Source organism: Stegodyphus dumicola, chromosome 9 (assembly GCF_044657685.1).
Source record: "Stegodyphus dumicola isolate Sdum_Otavi_A_Nest chromosome 9, ASM4465768v1".
Lineage (NCBI taxonomy): Eukaryota > Metazoa > Arthropoda > Arachnida > Araneae > Eresidae > Stegodyphus > Stegodyphus dumicola.
The window spans coordinates 142,254,881-142,277,362 of record NC_140776.1 but is presented as its reverse complement, the minus strand read 5'-3'; the positions used below and the strand labels follow the sequence as shown (position 1 = coordinate 142,277,362).

The window sequence follows — 22,482 nt, the reverse complement described above, 5'->3', positions numbered from 1 at the left end:
TATTGAAAGTATTATAAGAAATGATAAGCAAATTAAACTGAAAATAGTAGAATATTAAAAAAGAATTTCATTTTGTCGAGACAAACAACTAGCAAATAGAAATCCTACTTTTATGATAAGTACCAGTACGTGTGGAGCTGAATGAATGTGATGCAAAATACGAGGACTACGTAACTAAGTGAAGTATCTTTAGAAAGATTTTAAAAGGGAAACTATGTCATTTTCATGTTATACAGAGGGAAAACCACGAATGCCTCTATTCAGCCAGTTCATTTTTTGTAGTTTGAATCCTGAACGAAGCCGAAGTACCAGTATTTACCGATTTTGCCGCTCAGTCGTTAGTGAGTATTTGTAATGTGTAGACTTTGGTGACAAAGACGTTAACTCTGATGTTTCTCTTGTTTAAAATTTGGCAATCGATTATCATTTTACAGCAAAATAAGATATTTTATCTTTATCATTTTGATGAAAAGAACTTAGAAAGAAAGAATTTTGATCACGCCACTGTTGATTTGTTTATTGCGAACTTTAGCCATTTAGGACAATACCAAGGCCAGAAGCGGTGGTCATTTTATTACGAAAGCACCTAAGAAGCGACCACCGTTACGGCAGGGACAGACAATTTATATCTATGCCTTCTCCGAAATTCGAACCCGCCTTCAGTATACGGCGGCAGCAGTCACTAACCGCTTTCTCGTCTGGGCGGCACTCATGAGTTTTTAACCAGAATATATGCAATAGCTACATAACGCATCTTATTCAGAAAAATTATTTTCACGGTTTTGGGGTATACATTTTACGCATTTTTATTATGCATGATTATTTAATCGACTATGATTGCTTATAGCATCATTAATGATGTACGGTGTAATCAAGTTTTTATTTAGCAGAAATAACAGTGAATTAAATCCTGCATTAAAAATGATGCCTTTTCAAAAACAGTAGTGTATATTTCTTACATATGGAGATGTTTGATTATTTATTTATCACTTTCATCATTCCTTAGTTTGATTTTCATAAACAGTACAGTATCTAAAAGCAAAAGTTAAAAACCAATATTGATTGGTAGTTAATGTAAATGGCTCAGAAAAATAAAAACATTACGTTAAATATTAAACGAGGATGATATAGGAATTAAGGCAAAGGGATTATAAGCTTCAAGAATATTTCAGAAAAAGTTTTACTAATTCGTAAAAAGTTAAATACTGCTCCTTTTGGTATAAACACCGAAGTATCATTACATTATGATCACCCTGTTAATAACATGTAGGACCAACTTTAGCCTTCAAAACTGCCAGCATTCAACGTGGCATCGACTCCACAAGGTGCTGATACATCGCATTGACACCAAAAGGTTCTGATACGGGGCACTGACTCCACAAGGTGCTGATACGTAGTATGAGGTACCTGGTACGAAGCACTCACCAACCTTTCCATACATGCACGACAAGACCATCGCAGCTGTATCTTTACCTGATGTTAGTCGGATGAAAGAGTGTCACTACCTCTTTCCATACAAATGGTGCTGAGAAGGGTTTGTGAGATTGAAAAGATTCTCACCCGTAAAGAGGACGTGACTCCGTTGATGAAGCGTCCAGTCTTTGTGTTCTGTACAATGCAGTAAACGGTGCCAAAGATGGGCTCTTGTCAATGATACGCAGCGTTCAGATGGCAAGCAAATAGATCATTTTTTGAAGTGATCTGGCCACAGTAAACTGGGACACCTGCCATTCAGTTGCGATGTCGCTTGCTGTCTGGTTTCTACGTCTTGATCACATTGGTCATCAAGACGGTTGTTTATTTGGCCGATTACTAAGAGCTCGTTACAACTCGTGAATGGCAAATGTCAAATTACGCTTCTCCTCAAGTTTTCCAATTATTTTACCCCGTGTAAAAGCGTCCTGATGTTTTTCTTGTAGCCATATTGCAGTACAACCCAACTTTCACTTGTAGAAGAATGCCTGGAAATGCGTCTTGCTTTCTTGTTTGTATGTTGCCTTGCACTGAGCGTACTCCTAACATTTTGCGTGACCTGATGTATCCTCTGACGTCATTATTCTGATGTTTGTATATGCATCACCTTTCTGCTGAGTCGAATTTGCATTGTATCGATCGGAAAATGTATGTTGAAAAATGAATTTGTTGCTTAGGATTTGCATATTAGTATAGAAATTCCGTGAAATTCCAGAGTGTAATAAAACAGTAAAAATCGAAGAAAGTCCTAGTTTATTCAAAGTTTCATTTGAATGCTGCAACTTCAGCTGGATATATACGAACGTTCATGCATCGAAGGCAGTTAACTCTTACTCTTGACTCGATAATACGTAAGTATCCAAAATCTTACGAGTACCATAACTGAGTAGTTTTATGCATTCAAACAAAAATGGACGTAGCCTTTAAAACATCACAACATGGCATGTACAGAGAAAGACTGTAGGGCTTATCCTAGCCCTGAAAATCTAGTAAAGTGTTTCCTAGGAATTTCGAGTCTTTGAGACAAATATCACCAAGTTTCGGTTGCCAAACCATTCTGTCCCATTATTCTTTCAGAGATCGAGATGTTTTTTTCCCTCCTGATAAAATAGCGGCCGAGCGGTAAAATCGCTGAACACTGCTAGTTCGGTTTGAAGTTCGAATCCCGCGAACGGGCTGGCTGCATGGGAGTTTTCGTGGTTTTCCTCATGTGTAACGTGTATACGAGCCAGTTTCCCTTAGAACGTCCTCCACGAAGGTATCCCCTTAGGCAGATAGCCCTAGTGTGCTTTGCCGTATTCTCAATAAACCAAACCAAACTAAACCCATTATGTTTTCGTTTTTATAGCAGAGGAAGAGGTTTCTTGTACTATTAATCATTAGAATAAAATGTATGAGTACTAAAATTGCTATTCAAGTAAGATGTCTTATAAAATATTTCTGTGCATTTTTTATGGAAATATTCCCTAAAGATATTATTTAGACTACTTTATGTAAACTTTATCTGAATAGCGATATCAAGCAGGTAGGACGGCCTTAGGTAACTTATTTTTATAATGAATGCAAAGATTCCTTCTAAGGTAATTACGTCTAGAAATGTTCGTAGACTCAATTAATTAATACAAAGCGAGAATTAAATCCAAAAAGAATGAAATGTTGTATAATGGGACTTGTAGTACATTATTCAAAAAGCTGAGTGTAAATCTAGAAATAGCAAGTTAGTTTGCATTTACACTATACATCAAACTAAAGACCAAAAAATAGCACTACGCCATCAAGTAAAATAAAGAAAACGTGTAGAATTTCCCTCTGAAAACTCGTGCTGCTATTCCGAAGATAAGATGTTTATACTCCTTTGAAATTTAATAACGAAAGAAAATCTGCTTCCAAAATGAACGAACTTAATTACAGAATAACGTGGGCTATTTTTCTTAATCTAGCACTGCTGCGAGGTACTACAAAATTTTAATTAAGAACATACATAACTAGGAAAGCTCTATTAAACATGTTGACATAAGCTTGAAACAATATTTAAAGCTTCTTACCTCTAAATGAACATACACACATAACCTTCACTTTATAATCGTATCTAGGTAATTCATTTTCCGTAAACTTCCCTAATTTTGCTGAAAATTTCAATCTTACTGTTGGTATCTAATGTCTCTTTGGCTGTCATAGTTTTGAATAGAATTTAAATGAGGTAATTAGTAGTTGGAATTGAATTCCGCAATATGCAGTCTTGAAACTGCTTTTGTTACTTACAAAAGCAAAAATAAAATTTAAAAATTGTTTAATATTTATCCGTAGTGTATTTGAGATTTGATGAAAATATTTTTTTTGAAATGATGTAATCTACCTTTACTCACGTGTTTTCGGCTTTTCCCAATAGAATAATTGTAAGGAATTTTCACAATTCCCTGCGCGGTTTCTTGTAGTATAAGTAGTAGTTAGCATATCCAACTAAAATGTTTAAGATCTGTGTTTCGAATCCCAATGCAGTCATAGTTGATTTCTCACGTTTTCGTCTCCGAAATACCAAATGGTCTTTACTAATATTTTCACTGTTTTCATTCAGGAATATATTCTTTATACTGTTCACCCACCGATGGTAGATTCCTTTCTGTAAGCGTGCCAGAAAAGTTCAGTTCCCATTTTAAGAGAGAAAGGAAAATCTTTACTCATCTTGGAATGTAAGAACTGGCATTTTTTATTAATTACTGGAAACATTTTTGCCATCGTTCTATGCATTTGGCATACTTGTGTGCCATGTAGAAATTAAAAAAAAAGGAGAGACTGCAGTCAAATTTTTCCAAAGCAGCATAAAGTATTTTTCTGGATGAGCTTGGCGTAGATTATGGCTTCTGCAGGGCGGACTTCATACTGCAAGGGCCTGTTCCCGGTCAGTAATCCTCCTTAGCAGTGTAAAAAAACACACAGTATGTTTCCGAATAAATTATGCATTTTTACAGACCATCGCCTTGGAACCTGTCAACCAACACCATGTCTTCCTGCATCCATGTGACTACTGGTCACGTCCCTTTCCTCTACTTGCCTGTCCTTCGGACCGATTCTGAAGCATTAAATACATGAAGCGCTCACAGAAGCAATGTCCAGCACACTTCTAGCTCCACGAGAAAAAATTTCTTTCAGGTTTCTGCTCTGTCAGGCCCCACATGGGATCACATCAGGAACTAGCAAGAGCAGGACTTTAATTTCTTGCTGAAAGCCAGTATAACCGCAAAGTTCCAAAGTTCCAAAGAAGCAATGTAAAGAGAGGCAGCCGCAAAAAGCTTGCATAGCGCATGCTAATCGCGGTAACAATATATTAACTATTTTAAATTATTCTCTAAACGAGAGTTTCCGAAACGCTTTCCGAAAATAACGCGATTGTCGACATAATGGGAATAGTAGCTGATTTATCAGACTTCGATAAAGGTCAAATCGTTATGGCTGGACGACTGAGAACATCAGTATCAGAAACGACGCATTTAGTGGGTTGTCAGGAATCTTCCTTGTCAGTAATCACTGCAGTTGTTGAGAGCACATATCGAAAGTTCTGTATGAATCGTGAAACGATAAATCGCTGGTCTGCAGTGTGTCGTCGACCGCGCATTGATTGCAAAGATGGTTTGGTGTGGTGGTGTATTTAATTATGGCAAAGCACACTAGGGCTATCTGCCTAAGGGAAGGGATGATTTCGTGTAGGACTTTCTAAGAGAAACTGGCTTGTATACACGTTACAGGGGAAAACCATGAAAACACCCATGCAGGCAGCCCGTTCGCGGGATTCGAACCTCGGACCGAACTACCAGTGTTCAGCGGCTTTACCGCTCGGCCGCTGGTGGGCCTGATTCCAAAGGAGAGCGGAGATTGTTATGCATTGTTCGCCGTGACCGAAGAGCTATAACAGAAGAAATCACAACCAGCTACAACAGTGGAGACCCAAACAGTGTTTCTCAACACACTGTGCAGCGTTTCATTGCTGCGTATGGTCCTATGCAGTCGGAGGCCGAAGCATGTCTCTGCTCTCACGGCATGTCATCCCCAGCTGCATCTGCAGTCTTGACTTGAGCTCCAAATTCACCTGATATTAATCCAATAGAGCATTTGTGGTCCCACCTGGAGAACCAATTTCGTTCTGCCACGCCACACCTTCGCAATTTGTGGGAATTGCAGGAATTGTGATGATTCGACGAACAGAGCTCCATATTTCCGACAGAGATGTCCTCCCCACACGCTTCTTTTCGGGGAGGTGCCATTGGTCCCTACTTTGTTTCCATGGATGACATTGCACAGCTACACAAAGCTCATGCTCTTGAGAAACTTCTGGAAACAATGTGCCCTGAACAATGGGTAATATTAAACAAAAACTGTTAAACTGTTAGATAGTATGGTGTTGACTATCAACAGACGATGCAATGTAACCACTGCAGTTAGAGGAGGTCCTATCCCTTACTATTTCTGTTTAAGGTTTGATCCCCAACTTAGGGAGACACTTTTTTGTACCAATTCCAGTTTATCAATAAACCTTTTTTCTATTTGTTACGTATTGTATGCGCCCTATTCATTCTTCTGCTACTATCCTTTCGTCATCCTTTAAATGCTATATATATTGTACTCCTGCATGAATTTTGTGTTTCTCGATTGATTGCTTGCGGAATTTCGTTAAAATAAGAAAAGTTCCGTAAGCTTTGCACATTAGTGTATTTGAAAGGTTATGAGTTCACACATCTCGGAAATAATTTTTCCAGTCTACAACTGTTTTGGCGACCTATTCAGTTGAGCTATTAATTTGTCCATACACTCGGTTTTTGATAATAGAATCCCACAACTTTGAAAATAATCCACTGCTTGCTGTAGTGCAGAAGGCAAGATCCAACTGTTAATTTTTTATTTTTTTCAGAATGCTAGAAAAAATACAGCAGTTATAGTTAATTTATAACCTCTTTCATAAAAAGTAAAGGAGGCCTATTGAGAATCTGTAGGAGTGCATGTAATTTTTTGAATGGGCAGATGTCATGAGTGTGTCGCTACGTCACTCTTAGCTGGGTCCTTCTGCTTGGCTTCAATTTTACGGTGGACGAGATAGTACGCAAATACCAGATTTTGCTCATCTTTTCGTGAACATCTGATAACTATATTGCTGCTGCCAACCATTAACAAAATATTCGATTACTATAATCTGATTTGATTTCAGAGTTTGTAACGTTTTTGAAATGTTATAATTGCCTATAGCAGAATTAAATAGAAATTTAGTTAGGTGAATTTTGTTTTAAATTTACGAAATTGATAGTTTTAAAGTACTTAATTTAAAAATGACTCTCATTATCCATTATGCACAGTTCTGCTGCAATTTATATAAATACTTCCTTGATTGATATCATTAATATCTTACCATATTCTATTGAATTTGAAAATCTAAAGAGAATAAAATAAAACTTTTTTTCTATATTAGGAAAAGAGTTAGCGAACGATCTTGCATTTCTTTGCTCTCTGATACTTAATAAAGTAGAAATTTAGTTAATTTTCCTATATAGATATTACGTATATTTTCTTTAATTCAACACTAAGCGAAAATCTTGTTAATATGACCTATGAAGTGCCATTTACACTTCAAAAACAGGTTAGTCATATAATTCCTACCGTAAGCACGGTTAAAGAAAACCACTCCAGTATAAATCAACATACGAAAAAACTATTTAGAAAGTTTATTTACAAAATATTAACTATTTTAAATTATTCTTTAAACGAGAGTTTAAAATTATAGTCGCCGTCTCAGTCAGTTCTAGAAATAGTTATGAAAACAAAGTGCAACAGGGTTGCCACAAAAGTATGCAAAATCGAATATTCACTCTAGCCCAGCCTAACGGCCAAACTCGGCAGTCACAACAACATACACCCTGATACCACGTTTCTATTTCTTTACGGTTGCTCTCTTCTTTTAATTTTTTTTTTTTTTTTTTTTTTGCACAAGGATTTTCTGATAAATCACCTAGGTGCGAAAGTGACAAATGAATTTTTATAAAAACCTTGAGATTTAGAATTTCGCAATCCATTTTCAACTAAAATCATACAGGTAGGGTCACTATTTTTTGCATAAAACTTGGCGAGAGCAAAATGAGCAGCAATAAATGTCGCATTTCTTTTTTTCTGTACCGATTTCAGAGATTTCCTTTATATTTTTAATGTCTGACAAAAGTACTAACAAAAATTAATGACAGTAATACCTTCTTTTAGCCTAGATTTAGCGTCACAATATATTGCAGAGATGCTTACTTCAATTATTATAATGCTAACTCATATTGTTTTATGAGATGTTCTATGTGATAGCATTACTAAACCTTGACGTAAAATACTTTGTTTCAGACTGTTAAAATTTATTTTGTAACCACCGTTTTAATTCCCACTGATGACAATTTACTATACTGTTTCAATCACATGTGAAGCTCTGTGTTTTACTGTAGCCATCTTCAGACAAGAAGCATATGCAATGATTTAAGTCTGCACGAATGATCCAGTCATGGTCATCCATATTTGCACCCAAAAGGACTGATTTCTTATTCTGTTTTCTTGGAAATTATACAAAAGAGCTGTCAGGTGCAGAAGCATTTTTCTTCCTATTAGACAAAGAATTGTTTTGGTGTGTATTTAATCAGTAAAACACGCATAAATTATCACAAAATTAGTAAAGCACTTTAAATTCCTTGCTTATGTAGGCAAAATATGTAATAAAAATAATAAAATTCTTCCAGAAAATTTAACATTATACAGAACTTTTAGCGTAGCTTTCTAATTTAGCTTACGGAATGGCATTTTTAAAAATTGTTTCCATTCGAGGCTTGTGTTATTAACAGAGTTGCTGCTTCATTATGACATGCTATAAAGGTGTCTTCACCTTTATCAGTCAGTCAGTTTTTCTAAAGACACTGAATGACGGGGGAGGGGGGAAAGTGTCGGTCTATTTATCCCGAAGCAGCATTACAAAATTTGCTTTCCTTTTATTTAACAAATACGTTTATTAATCAGAGACTGGTATAAATAGAATTTATCTGCATGCAATATTAGTTCCTTAGCATAAAAGGACTTTTGTAATTTTATTATTTTAAACTAACCAGTTATTACGATTTGGTTCTGTAATTTAACTTTCCCTTTCGTTTCCTCACAGAATGTAAATGAAATATTATTAAAACTGAGGTTTTTTTAAATTTAAGACAGAGCATGTTTCTGCGTATCCACACTATATTTAGTTCTTCCCATCTCTGATAGTAGTAATTATTCGGTTTTGTGTTATTTCGCTGCCAACAATTCGCTTTTGAAGTTCTGATAAAATTGCTTCGAGTAAAATTTAAATTGTGTAGTCTTGCACTGCTATTCCACATTTTAATTTGAAATTGACTGTTATGTTCACACCACGAATTGTGACTGATATTCTTATTACAAAGAGTTTTTCAGGAAACTTCTATGTCCATCGGACGAATGTGGCACATGCTCATTATTTCAAACAGCAAAATAACTAACTTATTTTTTTAGAAATGTAACAAATAAATGGAGTGATAATCTAATAATATAAGAAGCTAAAAATGTGGTGTCATCCGTTGAGAAAATCAAAAGATAAGTCAGTTAAACACTTTTTTGCAGCAATAAAAATGAAAAACTAGCAGTTAAAAAAGATAAATTTTCATAAAGAAGGAAAGCTTTAAAATGATCTAATTCACGAATTGAAGACTATTTTGGAGTAACGCAAACTAATATTAAAATAATCATTAAGTGAACAGCAGTAATTTGTGATAAAAGATTTATAAACGTCTGTTTTTCTGATACAAGTTTCATTTAATTTGAAAATTTTAAAGCTGATTTTGTTTGACCGTTGTATACTATAAACTGCATTGAAAAATAATATTATAAATTGTTGCCCAGTAATAAAGTAATATTATAAATTTAAATAATATTAAAAATTAAATTAAAGGTTTTTACTGATATGTAAAAGTGCTTTTCCAGTGTTACTTTAATTTAAAAAATATTAGCCAATTACATTTAGGACTTAAGTATTAAGGATCTTAATATAATTGGGATACATTTTATTAAAACCTTTTGTTTCTTGCAGAGGGTGAGCTACAGGTATTGAAAGATGACAAAGTTATAGGAATCTTAAGACCAGGACGTGCTTTTGGTGAACTTGCTATTCTTTATAATTGCACTCGAACAGCTACAGTTAAAGGTAAGTGAATTTTTTTACGATACTAAATTAAAATTGCGTACTACTTTTAAAATATGTCAGTGTTTAAAAAGTAACTAGTTCTGTCATAGATTACTTTCAGTTACAGTTCCCATATTTCCAAACAATAAGATTTCAGACATATATTTTATTTTAAACAAGCATTTTCTATCATGTATTTCTAGATAGGAAACGGCTTCCAGAAGCTCTTCCTCTAGAGATGACAAATTCAAAAATAGTTAATTTTATAAGAAGGGTAATCTATTTGTTGTTTTTGGATTCTTGATCTTTCTTTAAGAATTGCTGATGTTCTTATTGTTGCTGTAGCGCATATTGTGTGTTTAAATTATCTTAATTCGGATTTGCCAAAAGTTATTTTTTTCTCCTTGATATCGTTATACGAACGTATATTTCAATTTTCAATACTCGATTTAGCACGCATGTTATTTCCAATCTTTCTCTCTGATTAATTTAATATTTTAAATCTGCGTAGTAATTGATGTAAAATTTATCGAAATGGCTAAATTTTATTAATAATTTAAGGGCCCACCAGCGGCCGAGCGGTAAAATCGCTGAACACTGGTAGTTTGATCCGAGGTTTGAATCCCGCAAACAATCTGGTTGCATGGGCGTTTTCGTGGTTTTCCCCATGTGTAACGTGCATTTGGCCTACCAGCGACCAAGAGAAGTTTAATCCAAGCTTCCACTCTCGGCGAACGGCTTGGTTGCATGAAAATTGAAGATTTTCACCAGAGTCAGTAAATAAGCAAGATTAGGTTGTTCCCGAGACTGACGGTACGAAAATGAGAACGATATCGATGGATTAGGAGAAATTTTTGGAATCCGAGGGTACGCGCCTCGAGTTTCAACTCGGCGCCGTTCCGTAGATATTCGAGAAAAAAGAATTTGGCACGTAGCCAAATCCCTCTAATAGGGAAAACCCAAGAAAAAAGTGGAAAATGTAGGAAAAACGTAGGAAAAATTAGTTTTTAATTAATATCTCGGCTAATTTAAGTCCCAACAAGACGCGAATCTTCAAAATGGCATACCACCGACCTGCGCAATCCAACGGTGTACCTTACTAGACCCGGGAGCTAGCCGTTTCGGATGAGATGATGTAACTTCGCCCCATATACATATGCGGCTTAAGTGTCTGTTTGTTACCGATAGTTTATTGTTTGCTTGCATAACTCTACTAGCCAATAGGGTGAAGCTGCCACGGCAGAGGGTTGCCGTTACAATTGAGACGTAGAGAATTTCCTGTAAAACTTGCCTTTGCTATGACCATCAATAAGTCTCAGGGCCAACGCTTAAGCGTGTTGGCTTTTTTTACCTGAGCCTGCATTTGGACACGGTTAACTTTATGTTGCCTGTTCAAGAGTTCGTGAAAGAACGGACGTAAAATTGAAAATAATGGATGGTCCTCTGCAAGGCGAGCTGAAAAATGATGGCAAGATCTACACAAGAAATATTGTGTACAAAGAGATCTTTGACATGTGAATTAATATTTAGTAAAAAGCAAGTAGAAAGGGTAAACCCCGTGGGACAGTAAGCATAGAGGTGTCCTCGCCGCCTGCTCTGGGTAATTCAGTTTAAATTAGCAAACATCTTTGCACAAATCAGCTTAATTACAATTTATAATATCTAGAACAGCGGTCATTTCGTGTGACCGCCTGGCCTTCTAGTAGTAAATAACTATTTAAAAGATTATTGTTTGAATTTAGATGAAAGCTTAATTTCATATAATACTTTTTTATTATTATAATTTATATAAAAAAGGCTAAAGATAACTGAATGGAAGCATAAGAGTAAATAACTATTTCAGATCGTTATTATAATTTATATAAGAGAAAGCTAAACGTAACTAAATGGATTCCTGCATCGCTACTTCGCTACCGAGTTATCGCTAAAGCCCGATTTCATCCCTTTGGTTGTTCAAACATAATTTTCTATAATGAATGAGCCTTTTCTTTGAAAAAATCTCGGTAAAGGGAAGAATCGCCCATTTATTTGTTTGGTGCCTTTTACAAGGGTTAAAAAAATTACAGTTTTGTCAATTTTCTTTCACTTTTTAAGTGAAAACAAACCGATGTGTACATGGATTGCAGACTTTTTGTCATGGGTAATTCCCAAATTGTTAAATCCATAGGATATCAAAAAAGTATTTAAAATCAAAAAAGGATTTAACAATTAAACTAGTATTTCAATGGCGTCTTAAGAAATTTAGAACTATATAAACTTACGCAATTTGAAATCGGCGCGTACTCTAAATTTGGCGCATTGTTAAATGGGCGCGTTTGCTAGATTTGGCGCTTTTGCGCATACATTTTCGCTGCAATTTTTTACGGTCCTCAAAACGGAATAGTACCTCTAATTCTTAACTCATTTTGTAGTCTTTTTATCATGCTTCTTATAAATATCATACCTTTCGTGGTTTCGCATTTATTCTTATCATACTTCTGAGCATAAATGACAGTTGAAGGTATAAAATAAAAGTGCTAGAAATCGTTCGGATGAATATTTCATGTATTCAGTGTAGCATAAGATTTGATTGAGGAACATAATTCGACATTTTATGCCATTTTGGTGTATTGGAAAGAGGTTTTATACCTTTAGTTGCAGTGTTTTCCTTTTCTGTTTCGAGGATTGTTTTTACTTTATAACGCATTAAAATAGCCATCGCAAATAAAATACTAATGTAATTATTTGAGAATAGTAAATCCACTGATAGTGAGCTGCTGGAGAAGAACAATCTTTGCTATAAGATAAACTCAATTACTACTTTTTCTAATTAATAACTTCCGTGGTCCGCGAACCCTCTAAACTGCCTTTTGCGGGTCCTACATTTGAATTTGAAGAAAGGTTGAAGAAATTTAAGAAATTTTGATTTCAAGATAAATTATCCTGTGGGAAAGTCAGTTGCTAAATAAGAATTCCACTCACTTTCCAAAATTGATGGAGTGTGTGAAGGTCATGTCTACAACATGAAATTCAAATAATTATATACATTTCAAATTTGAAAGTGGAATTCAAAAGCAGATTTTCCGATTTTCGAGAAAATGAAATTTTTATCGGAATATTCTCCTCGCCATTTTCAGTAGATGTTGGAAGTGTTCCACCTGAACTTCAATTAGAATTTATAGATTTACAGTGTGACTGCAGTAAAATGCAAGTTTCTTGAAAATCCTATATTAATTTTATTCGAAGTACGTGACTGAAGACAAGTATCCAGGAATTCTTAAACATCCACTCTTGATGTCTTCTATCTTTGGCAGTACCTACACATATGAACAGTATTTTAATAAAAAGAAAATCCTAAAATCAAAAACAAGAACACGGCTGACAGACAGACATTTTCAGGAAAATTTACGAATTGCAACAACACAGATTAAACCGGATATTGAAGCTTTAATCAAGCAAAAACAATGTCAAATTTTGCATTAAAACTAAAGTTACTACCATCTCCCGTCAGTAATGTCAGTTTTTTTCCTTTCTCTTTTTTTTATTGTAAATACATTTTGTAACATCGTCCTGTACAATCATCTTATGCTTTTTTTTTTCATAGTTAAAAAAGTTGCAAAAAATTTTTAATTCGATTTCCATTTGACGTTTTGGAACCAATGTATATAAAAATCTGTAACACTATCTCTTCATCTAGAATCAATTGATGTCTTGCAAAAAAAAAAACCTCCTTTTGTTTTATAAATTTTCTGACTACACTACTTTGACAGACATGTAGCCCACGAATTTTCGTGAATTTATTGATGTGGCCCTTGGGCGTGAAAGGTTGAAGACCCCTAATCTAAGAAAAACATTAGCAGTTAATGTATAAAACGCATTCTGAAACGATATTTAAGACCTGGTCCGACAAGTCAAACTTAAAATCTTTTTTATTAGAGCAGATTTTTTATCGTGTAAGATTTTGGTTTAAACTTATAATACTAACTAATTAAATATTTTAAAATTATCGTTTTTATGTTTTGTTTTTACACAGTGCCCAAAAGCACGTGAAACTTTAAGCTTGTCAGTTACAAGGATCATTTTTTAAGATTCAAAGCAAGATGTGATAATTCTGCAGGAGGATAATACGTGACTTTATGAAAGGTGACTAATTGATGATATAATTATCTTCCTTTAAAATAAAGAATGATTAGCTTAGTGCTCTGCGGGATTTAATTTCTGATCTTTTATTATTGGATTACTTGGGAACATAATTATCTATGTTTAAGCTTAGTTATCACTTAGTTAAATTGAAAACACGGAGGGAGGGTAAAATCTCCCCTAATGAAAATTTTTGCAGCAGAGAATTAAGACGTATGCGTCGTATCAGTTATCTCTTGCATATGTGCTACTATATATATTAAACAACTTCTACAGGTGAAGTTTGAACTAAATTATATTCATTTTAGAAAGATTTTACAGGAAAAGACGTATGCGTCGTATCAGTTATCTCTTGCATATGTGCTACTATATACATTAAACAACTTCTACAGGTGAAGTTTGAACTAAATTATATTCATTTTAGAAAGATTTTACAGGAAAAGACGTATGCGTCGTATCAGTTATCTCTTGCATATGTGCTACTATATACATTAAACAACTTCTACAGGTGAAGTTTGAACTAAATTATATTCATTTTAGAAAGATTTTACAGGAAACGACGTATGCGTCGCATCAGTTATCTCTTGCATATGTGCTACTATATACATTAAACAACTTCTACAGGTGAAGTTTGAACTAAATTATATTCATTTTAGAAAGATTTTACAGGAAAAGACGTATGCGTCGCATCAGTTATCTCTTGCATATGTGCTACTATATACATTAAACAACTTCTACAGGTGAAGTTTGAACTAAATTATATTCATTTTAAAAAGATTTTACAGGAAAAGACGTATGCGTCGCATCAGTTATCTCTTGCATATGTGCTACTATATACATTAAACAACTTCTACAGGTGAATTTTGAACTAAATTATATTCATTTTAGAAAGATGTTACAGGAAAAGACGTATGCGTCGCATCAGTTATCTCTTGCATATGTGCTACTATATACATTAAACAACTTCTACAGGTGAAGTTTGAACTAAATTATATTCATTTTAGAAAGATTTTACAGGAAAAGACGTATGCGTCGCATCAGTTATCTCTTGCATATGTGCTACTATATACATTAAACAACTTCTACAGGTGAAGTTTGAACTAAATTATATTCATTTTAGAAAGATTTTACAGGAAAAGACGTATGCGTCGCATCAGTTATCTCTTGCATATGTGCTACTATATACATTAAACAACTTCTACAGGTGAAGTTTGAACTAAATTATATTCATTTTAGAAAGATGTTACAGGAAACACTTAACAAATTTCTTGTCGTGCCAAACAAATATCGGCATTCCTTCTGACATGCTTTGATAGATTTTGATATGAAGTCAGGTTTTAGCAAACAAATTATCCAAGATATATTTTGAAGTATCTCAAACTGAAACGTCCGTGCAGTCGTATTAGAAAGTTTAAATGGATACAAAACTAACTGCTAATGTTTTGCTAACTTTTTATGTCTATTTCGATGTGAAATAAGTTCGTACTCTTTATTCAAAGAATGAAGTTCCCAACAAATGCTCTGAAACTCCAATTTATTTTGTCTTCGAAAATGGCAAGATAAAATAATAGTTCAAACAACGTGTGATTTTCACTCGTCTGTGGGAGAAATATATTTCTTCTTCTGTGTTCTTTACGTTTTTGCAAGCCGTTTTCTTTCATTAGTGTTTAGTGAAACTTACTGTATTTGTTTCTTGTATGAAGTTATTAATTCTATCTTCATGTCGTACTGTATTTGTATTTATATATATGTATGTATAGACCTTTATTTGTACATTTCTAGTTACGTAATGTGTTCCTACATAAGTATAGCTTGGGAAGTGTTTTAACCTGTATTTTTATTATATTTGTAATTGCATTTAGCATATCATAATTTGCATCTCTGTGTTCTAATCGTCTTACCGACCTTATTCAGCTACTGCATAAAACAATTTCAAGCAGTAGGCAACTTGAGGATTTCTCCCCACAAGACCGTAAACTTTAAGGAGGTTTAATTTGGAAATAAATTTTGTTTCAATTTGAATGATTCTTCTACAAACCGGAGCATTACTTTCTAATATTTGTGTAATTTAACAATATGAGACTGAAAAATTAACTTTAATGATTTAGATTAATGACTGCAGGCTACACCCTTCAGTTTTGGTGGCTTCTGTCGAAACAATGTTTAATACCCCGAGACTGTCTAAGTTCTAGGTGCGGTGGTTGTTTTTTGGTAGTATTAACTTTAATGCGTTTTCATGGTCGGGAATGAATTACAATTTGAAAATGTTACGTTAGATGAATTAGAGGTAGGAAATTTCAATTGAATTTGACATCACAAGGGCTGCAACATGTTTGAGTAATACTGTATATTAATGACCTATTCTTTGGCAGGAAATGGACGAGGATAACACGCTGTGTATCCCAAAATGCCAGACTTCCACAGAAAGTTAACAGCAACACATCTGTGGAGAGGAGATAAGGAGTATTCCACTGTAGGGATTGCAGTTTTATCTTTAGATCGAAAATACAGTTAAGTGTCTCACCCTGAGTCATAACCTGCTCAGCAAATCTGTATGGTATAGTCGCAAATCTGTATTAAATAGAATTTGTTGCTCATGGTTTTGGTCAATTGGTTTTGGTTGCTCAAGTTTCGGCAAACCTGCCATCATTCGGATGTCCAAATGGTTGTGAATAATGACATACACGTGCTCCTTAGAAAGGCTTACATGTATTACAATAGGTTGTTGTGTCATTTAACTATTCTATATTATAATATCATACACTTTCTAGACGTTGTTATTATAGAAGCACTTTGAAGGTGTCCGGTTCGCGTAATGGCAGACCGCACATTGAGTTGAACAGTGTTAAGCAAATTTCGCTTACTGCACATGCTTGATGTTGTACCTTTGGCGCGGGGAGAAATATTGGCGACTAAGCAACCCTACGCTAGCTAATTCGTGATCACCATGGCTGTCGAGTGTGTTCGAATGATGTTTACAACTATAATGTTGTGGAACTTTGCTTATTAGTTATTTTAACGTCCATACCGATTGCACTTGCTTATTTTTCTAATATATATTTCATTGTAATTTGTCAATAACAGTGAATTTAATATTTGTTAACATATGTTCGTAATAATTCGTTATTTAAATGTAATTTGTTTACATGTTATAATTCAGTAATTGTAAACTGGAGTATCTCGCTTAGTTTGTTAGCGTATATTCGCGCTTTTATTTTTTCATTTCAAAGAATTTAATAACTAGCATTAAGGAATTGTAAAATTTCTTCAGTGTTATTTGCAAGCACTTGTTATATTCCTCAGTGTTTCTTTATGTATGTACGAATGGAACGTATGATAAATCCTGAATTGTTTTTATTGCTTAAAAGTATAATGAATAAATTTTCAACTAATATATCCTAAATTTCAGTCTTTTTCTGAACGAAAATTTGTACAGTTCCAAAGGAATGTGCAGAATTTCATAGGTATTATATTTTACATTTTGAATGCAAACACTGCTTCACATTACTTCGCAATAATTTCAGCTTTCTAGTTGTTTGAGCAGTACAGCAAAAAATAGTATTTTAACACAGTAATTAATTTACATTTACATTATAATCTACGAAGATTTAAACGCCAGATTTGTTTACAATCAGATGGCGGTACATCTACCATATACCGTATTTATCTTCTTTTCAAATCGCGCCAACATAGTAATTACGCCAAATTGTTTTCTGGGCATGCGCAGTATGCGACATTCGCTTAACACTGTTCAACTCAATGTGCGGTCTGCCATTACGCGTCGGGTTCGAGAGACTAAGGGGTATCGTTGTCGGTAAAGGACTGTTTTTCACATTTTCATTTCATTCACCCACACTTCACTAGTGAATAAGATGAAACATCGCTCTGTAAGATAATTTGCTTGCCCTTATAAATTAGTTTAGGCTGTCTAGTTATTTATAAGAAAATGCAGATTTCACTGCACTATCGGCAATGCGATTGTAGCGAAGCTGAAAATTATGGGGTTAAACTATTATGCCTTAACTTAACATATGGTGTCGGAGAAATTAACTAAAAAATAAATATAAATCAAATTCATCATATATCATAAGAACAATCGTACAGTGGTAATGGGTTAGTACAATAGGGCGCGTTGTGAAGCCCACTAGGAAAAATCAATGAATAAATAAAAACTTATGATTTCCTATGCAAATTCAATAAAGTTCCATGTTTCTTAAAAGCCTCCCGGTTCAGACAAATGCAATGACTTAACAGACCACACAAAAAATATACACAAAACAAATAAACAAATGCAATAAAATTTTAAACACATACATTTATTGATTTCTAGAATAATAATAACATAAGTCAACTGGGTAAACTATTCAGTTCTCTACCATTATAATACTCTGCAAAACAACGCAGAATATCACACCAAATTACAGCTTACATTAATTAAGTTAACATGTTCAAATCCTACAGTATCATAAATGTAACACTAATATTTTACTCATTTCATTTTTGACACAAAATATTAATCAAGGTATGAATAAGTACCTTTAAGAATAATGAAATTTGAAATGTAAGGATTAATTAATTTTTAAGCAAATTTAACCCTACGATATCATATTCAAATTTTAGCAAACATTAAACTGACAACTCTAGCTTGGTTATTAAGAATAATAATTAAAGTCATTAAAAATAAATAAAAATAAAAAATCATCACTCATCACCTCGAGAATATCTATTTAAAATTCTTTGAAAATTATATGGAGAACGAAGGGAATATACATTTTTGTGAAGAGCTCTAGCGCCCTTTTTCAATGCAAATTCTCATCTACTCAAAGCCGGAAATCCATAGCCGCAGTCTGCTGGTACGACATCCGTTGGATTTTCCTGCAGAATAACGTAAAGCATTTTCTCCTTTCGATCTAAAATTTTCATCAGCAGCAAACGAAGATAAACGTAGCACCAACCCGCAGGCGCAAGCATCCGCAAGAGGACAAGCCCCGCCACTCTTTCCTTTTTTTACATCTCGTCTGGTCAAGATTCACTTCCAGTCTCAGACTCCGCTCCTACACGCGAGAGCAAGACCCGAAAGAGGTCAAGCCCCCCACTCTTTTCTCCTTTTCCTTTTAGCTCAATATCAGAATCCGAGTAACTTCAAACAAGGTGCAAGCTCCGAAGTAAACTTGTCTCTCCGTCCTCAAAAATTTCATAGGCTTACAAAAACACAAAATTTAATCTCACCAATCCTAGAATTTTACTATATCTTTAACTGAGAAAATTACACCCCCACAACGAATTAAAACAAGGCAATCCAACAATGGAATCCTGACCATCTGTACTCTCAACGTGGGAAGTAAAGTGGACCCGCCAGGTAACAAGCGGAAACTAACGATAAGAAAAATCCAATTACCTAAGCTTACAATAACCCCCATTGTTGAAGGAAAAAATTGCAACTGTAACGAAGCGAAAACAAGTGAGAATGTGGAAGCTGATTTTCGTTTCAGCGCCATTAGTAAAAAGGCCCACAGCGAAGAAAAGCAACAACACAACACCCTAATTGCTTCCACTGTTAGGAAAAGACCATAAACCAAGTGTCTCCTCGCAACCGTCTCCTGTCTTTGTTACACTATAGTTTCAAGAACTACGAGCTAAATAAGGCTTTAAGAATTTAAGAATACTCTTTTGCAAGATTAAAATATACATAAGTGAAAATAAACATACCAGAATAATGATAACTGAAAACACTTATTAATATAATTAATATTCACGACATAACACGATGTTAATTTACGGATGGCTCCGTAATACGATTCCAATTGCAGAGAAGGAATGACGGAAAATTCGAACATGTGATTCGCTGAGAATGCTGTTTAATTTGCAAATAATTCATGAAGCAGAAACGCTTCTTTCTCAGTTAGACTAAATTGTTCTAATCTACCCTCGTAGTGCAACATAAATGGAAGCAGGTATAACTACCTTATTTTTATTTTGAGGCCAATGGATGAATACGTTCCTCAGTGATATAAAGCAACGTGTATTAAACATTTGTTGCTAACTATTTCAAATGTGTTCTTCCCCAAATAAAAGATGTTTATTTAACATTTAGCAGTTCCATCAAATAATCAGCAAGAAATTTTTAAATGTTCTAAATTCTTCCATTTTCATGCAAATGACAGCATATTAAAATTAAAGCCTTTCTGAAATAAGAGAAATAATAATTTCATTTCTCGTTTTATTCAGAAAAATAACTGGCGGTCATTCTCTTAAGATTGCTTTCCTTCTGTTTAATTAAAAGAGCAAGTAAAGAGAAATTACCTTTAATGTTATCTTTGTTTTACAATTCAGTTGGAAAGATAAATATGTTCGTAAATACAGAAATAGTGTAAAGCAAATGAACGAAATGAATAAATAAAGACTTATGATTCCCTGTGCATGGGTTTAAGGAAAAAACGATTATCGAGTTATTTCCGAAAGTGGAGTTTAGTGTTTTATCAATTTACCAGTGCCTTCTTGAAATTCCATCAAAGATTTGATGACGCAGTATTTATATTGTATAAAGAGTTCTTCTCTAATTAAACTCTTGTTTTGTTATAATTATCCATAAAAATTTCAAAAATTCTTTATGAAGAATAATAAAATGTTGAGTGGAAGTCTTCAAATAAAAAATGAGACATTGATAGCTGATATACATTACTCAGCAAAATGTTTGTGAATTCATAAAACGGATATGCTATATCGAAATTTCGAAACAGTTTTATGCATGTTCACTGTAATATTTGTTAAATTTTACAGGTAACAATTAAAGTTAGTAATATATATGCAAAGTCCAAAGAACCCATGTAACTGAAGTAGTTAAAAAAAAGATAACTTGTCCGGAGCTTTAATTTGTAAAGTATGACCTGTTGAGTAAATATAATAGCCACTCATGAAAACAGATGAATAACGGTGCCATATCATAATCTTTATACAGGTCGGTGATAATACAAAGCATTATCATTGACCGAGTTCCTGAGTGTTGACTATTCGAAAAGGGACCTTTGAGATTTAATACCCGTTCGAAAATATGCGATCATATGCAGCTGCCCCTTTGGCGGACGAACTACTACACTGACGATGAAAAGAGAATGCAAATATTCCTTAAAGAATAAATCCCTACAGAAATGCCTCATTACTTTTAATTTAGGCTCCACTGTAAAGGTTAGTGACCGTAAGTCATGATACGTGAAAGTTTCGAACCAAGAAATAGGGAAAATAAACTGTGTCTTCGCTGCATGAAGATGCTTTATTCCTTACAAAGTTACCGCAGTTTCTAACTGCAAATTATAAGACAACATATTGTCAAGTCTATGCCAAAATCAGGTATCTGAGTTTTTAACGCCTAACTTAATTCTATTTGCCATTTGTTTTTGAATGTTTTATATTATACGAAAAATGAGAAATGAGTGTTGGGCAATTATGAATTAAAATTCGAAATAGAACATATGCTAATTAAACCTTTTAATGTGTTTTTGGGAAGCAATAATAGTGCAGATACATGGCTTTGATTTGATGTCAGCAGTGCGTTCACTAGGATGTAATGCTTTTAGTCCTATAAATGACATGGCATTTAATACATTTTCGTGCTATGGGATGAGCAAATGTACTGAACTGGTTTTAAAAGCTTTTTACTGTCATTTTAAAATAGTTTTCGTTTAGTGAAATATAGAATTAAGTGGTATAAATGGTGGCACGTAAGAAGAAATGTTTGTGGAATGTGTGGGTAAATCCTTAACATTCATCTCGGTACTTTTTTCAGTATCATGATTACGAAATGAGCTTTAAATTATCGGAAATATTGTATCTTTTTTATTATTCAGAGCTGTCGTTTAGCTTAGTATTTTTGGCAGATAAATTGTCATTCATAATGCATGACTCTGCAATGATAGTTCTTCATGGCCTCTGTCAGATGTAATGAATTACACCATATTCAAACCATCAGACTTTAAATACAGACTTTACAAGTAGAATTTAGATTTAGAAAAAAAAAAGAAAACTCAGAATGTTTATTTATATTAGCAATGGAGTTGTTTAGTCACTACGTTTAGTTGTTTAGCATCTCTTCTCACTATTTATTTTGCATCGTACAGCAAGCATTATATTAGTGTTCGGAAATGGTTGATTACAAATTCCACAGAACAAGCGAGGAACACACTTCTAACTATTTACATCTTTGATGTTGCGTTAACCAAAGATATTTCAAGTTTTACGATATATTTTATTTGCATCACAAAGAAATAATTCCACAGAAATATCACGAGAAACTAGTTTGTGATTGCTTTCGTTAATTTTGTGCAAAACTTTCTTTAACTAATTTTCACTAATTCTTCCGAATGATCACTGTTAGAACTTGGAGGTTATCCCCCAGTAAAACATTTTAAAAATTCAGACTTCTGGATTAAATTTCAGAAATATTCTAGCAATATTTATCTTTTTTTTATATCTTCATTTTTATTTATCTTTTATTTCTTTACTTTCATCGAAAGCAGCCGGGCTTAAATTTTGAACAGCTCCAGCAATCCCTCTACCTGTATTCGAATTCATAAAGAAGTTGAAAACCATGTTTTGAATTCCAACCCACTTAGAGATTGATGCTAAGAACTCGTTATTTTGGATAGATACTAGAGATGGATAGACGGTAACAAATTGTCACTTCAGAAGAAAGAAGC

The 22,482-nt window shown here is 33.9% G+C and overlaps 1 protein-coding gene across 1 annotated transcript in view; it reads left to right on the top strand.

Moving 5' to 3' along the window:
- Positions 1-22,482, top strand: part of LOC118183323 (cGMP-dependent protein kinase 1-like) — a 509,379-nt gene that overhangs the window by 174,672 nt on the left and 312,225 nt on the right. Inside the window, exon 4 of the mRNA XM_085824166.1 lies at positions 9,578-9,691. Coding sequence (XP_085680292.1) covers positions 9,578-9,691 — 114 coding nt within the window. The remainder of the gene's footprint in view (positions 1-9,577; positions 9,692-22,482) is intronic.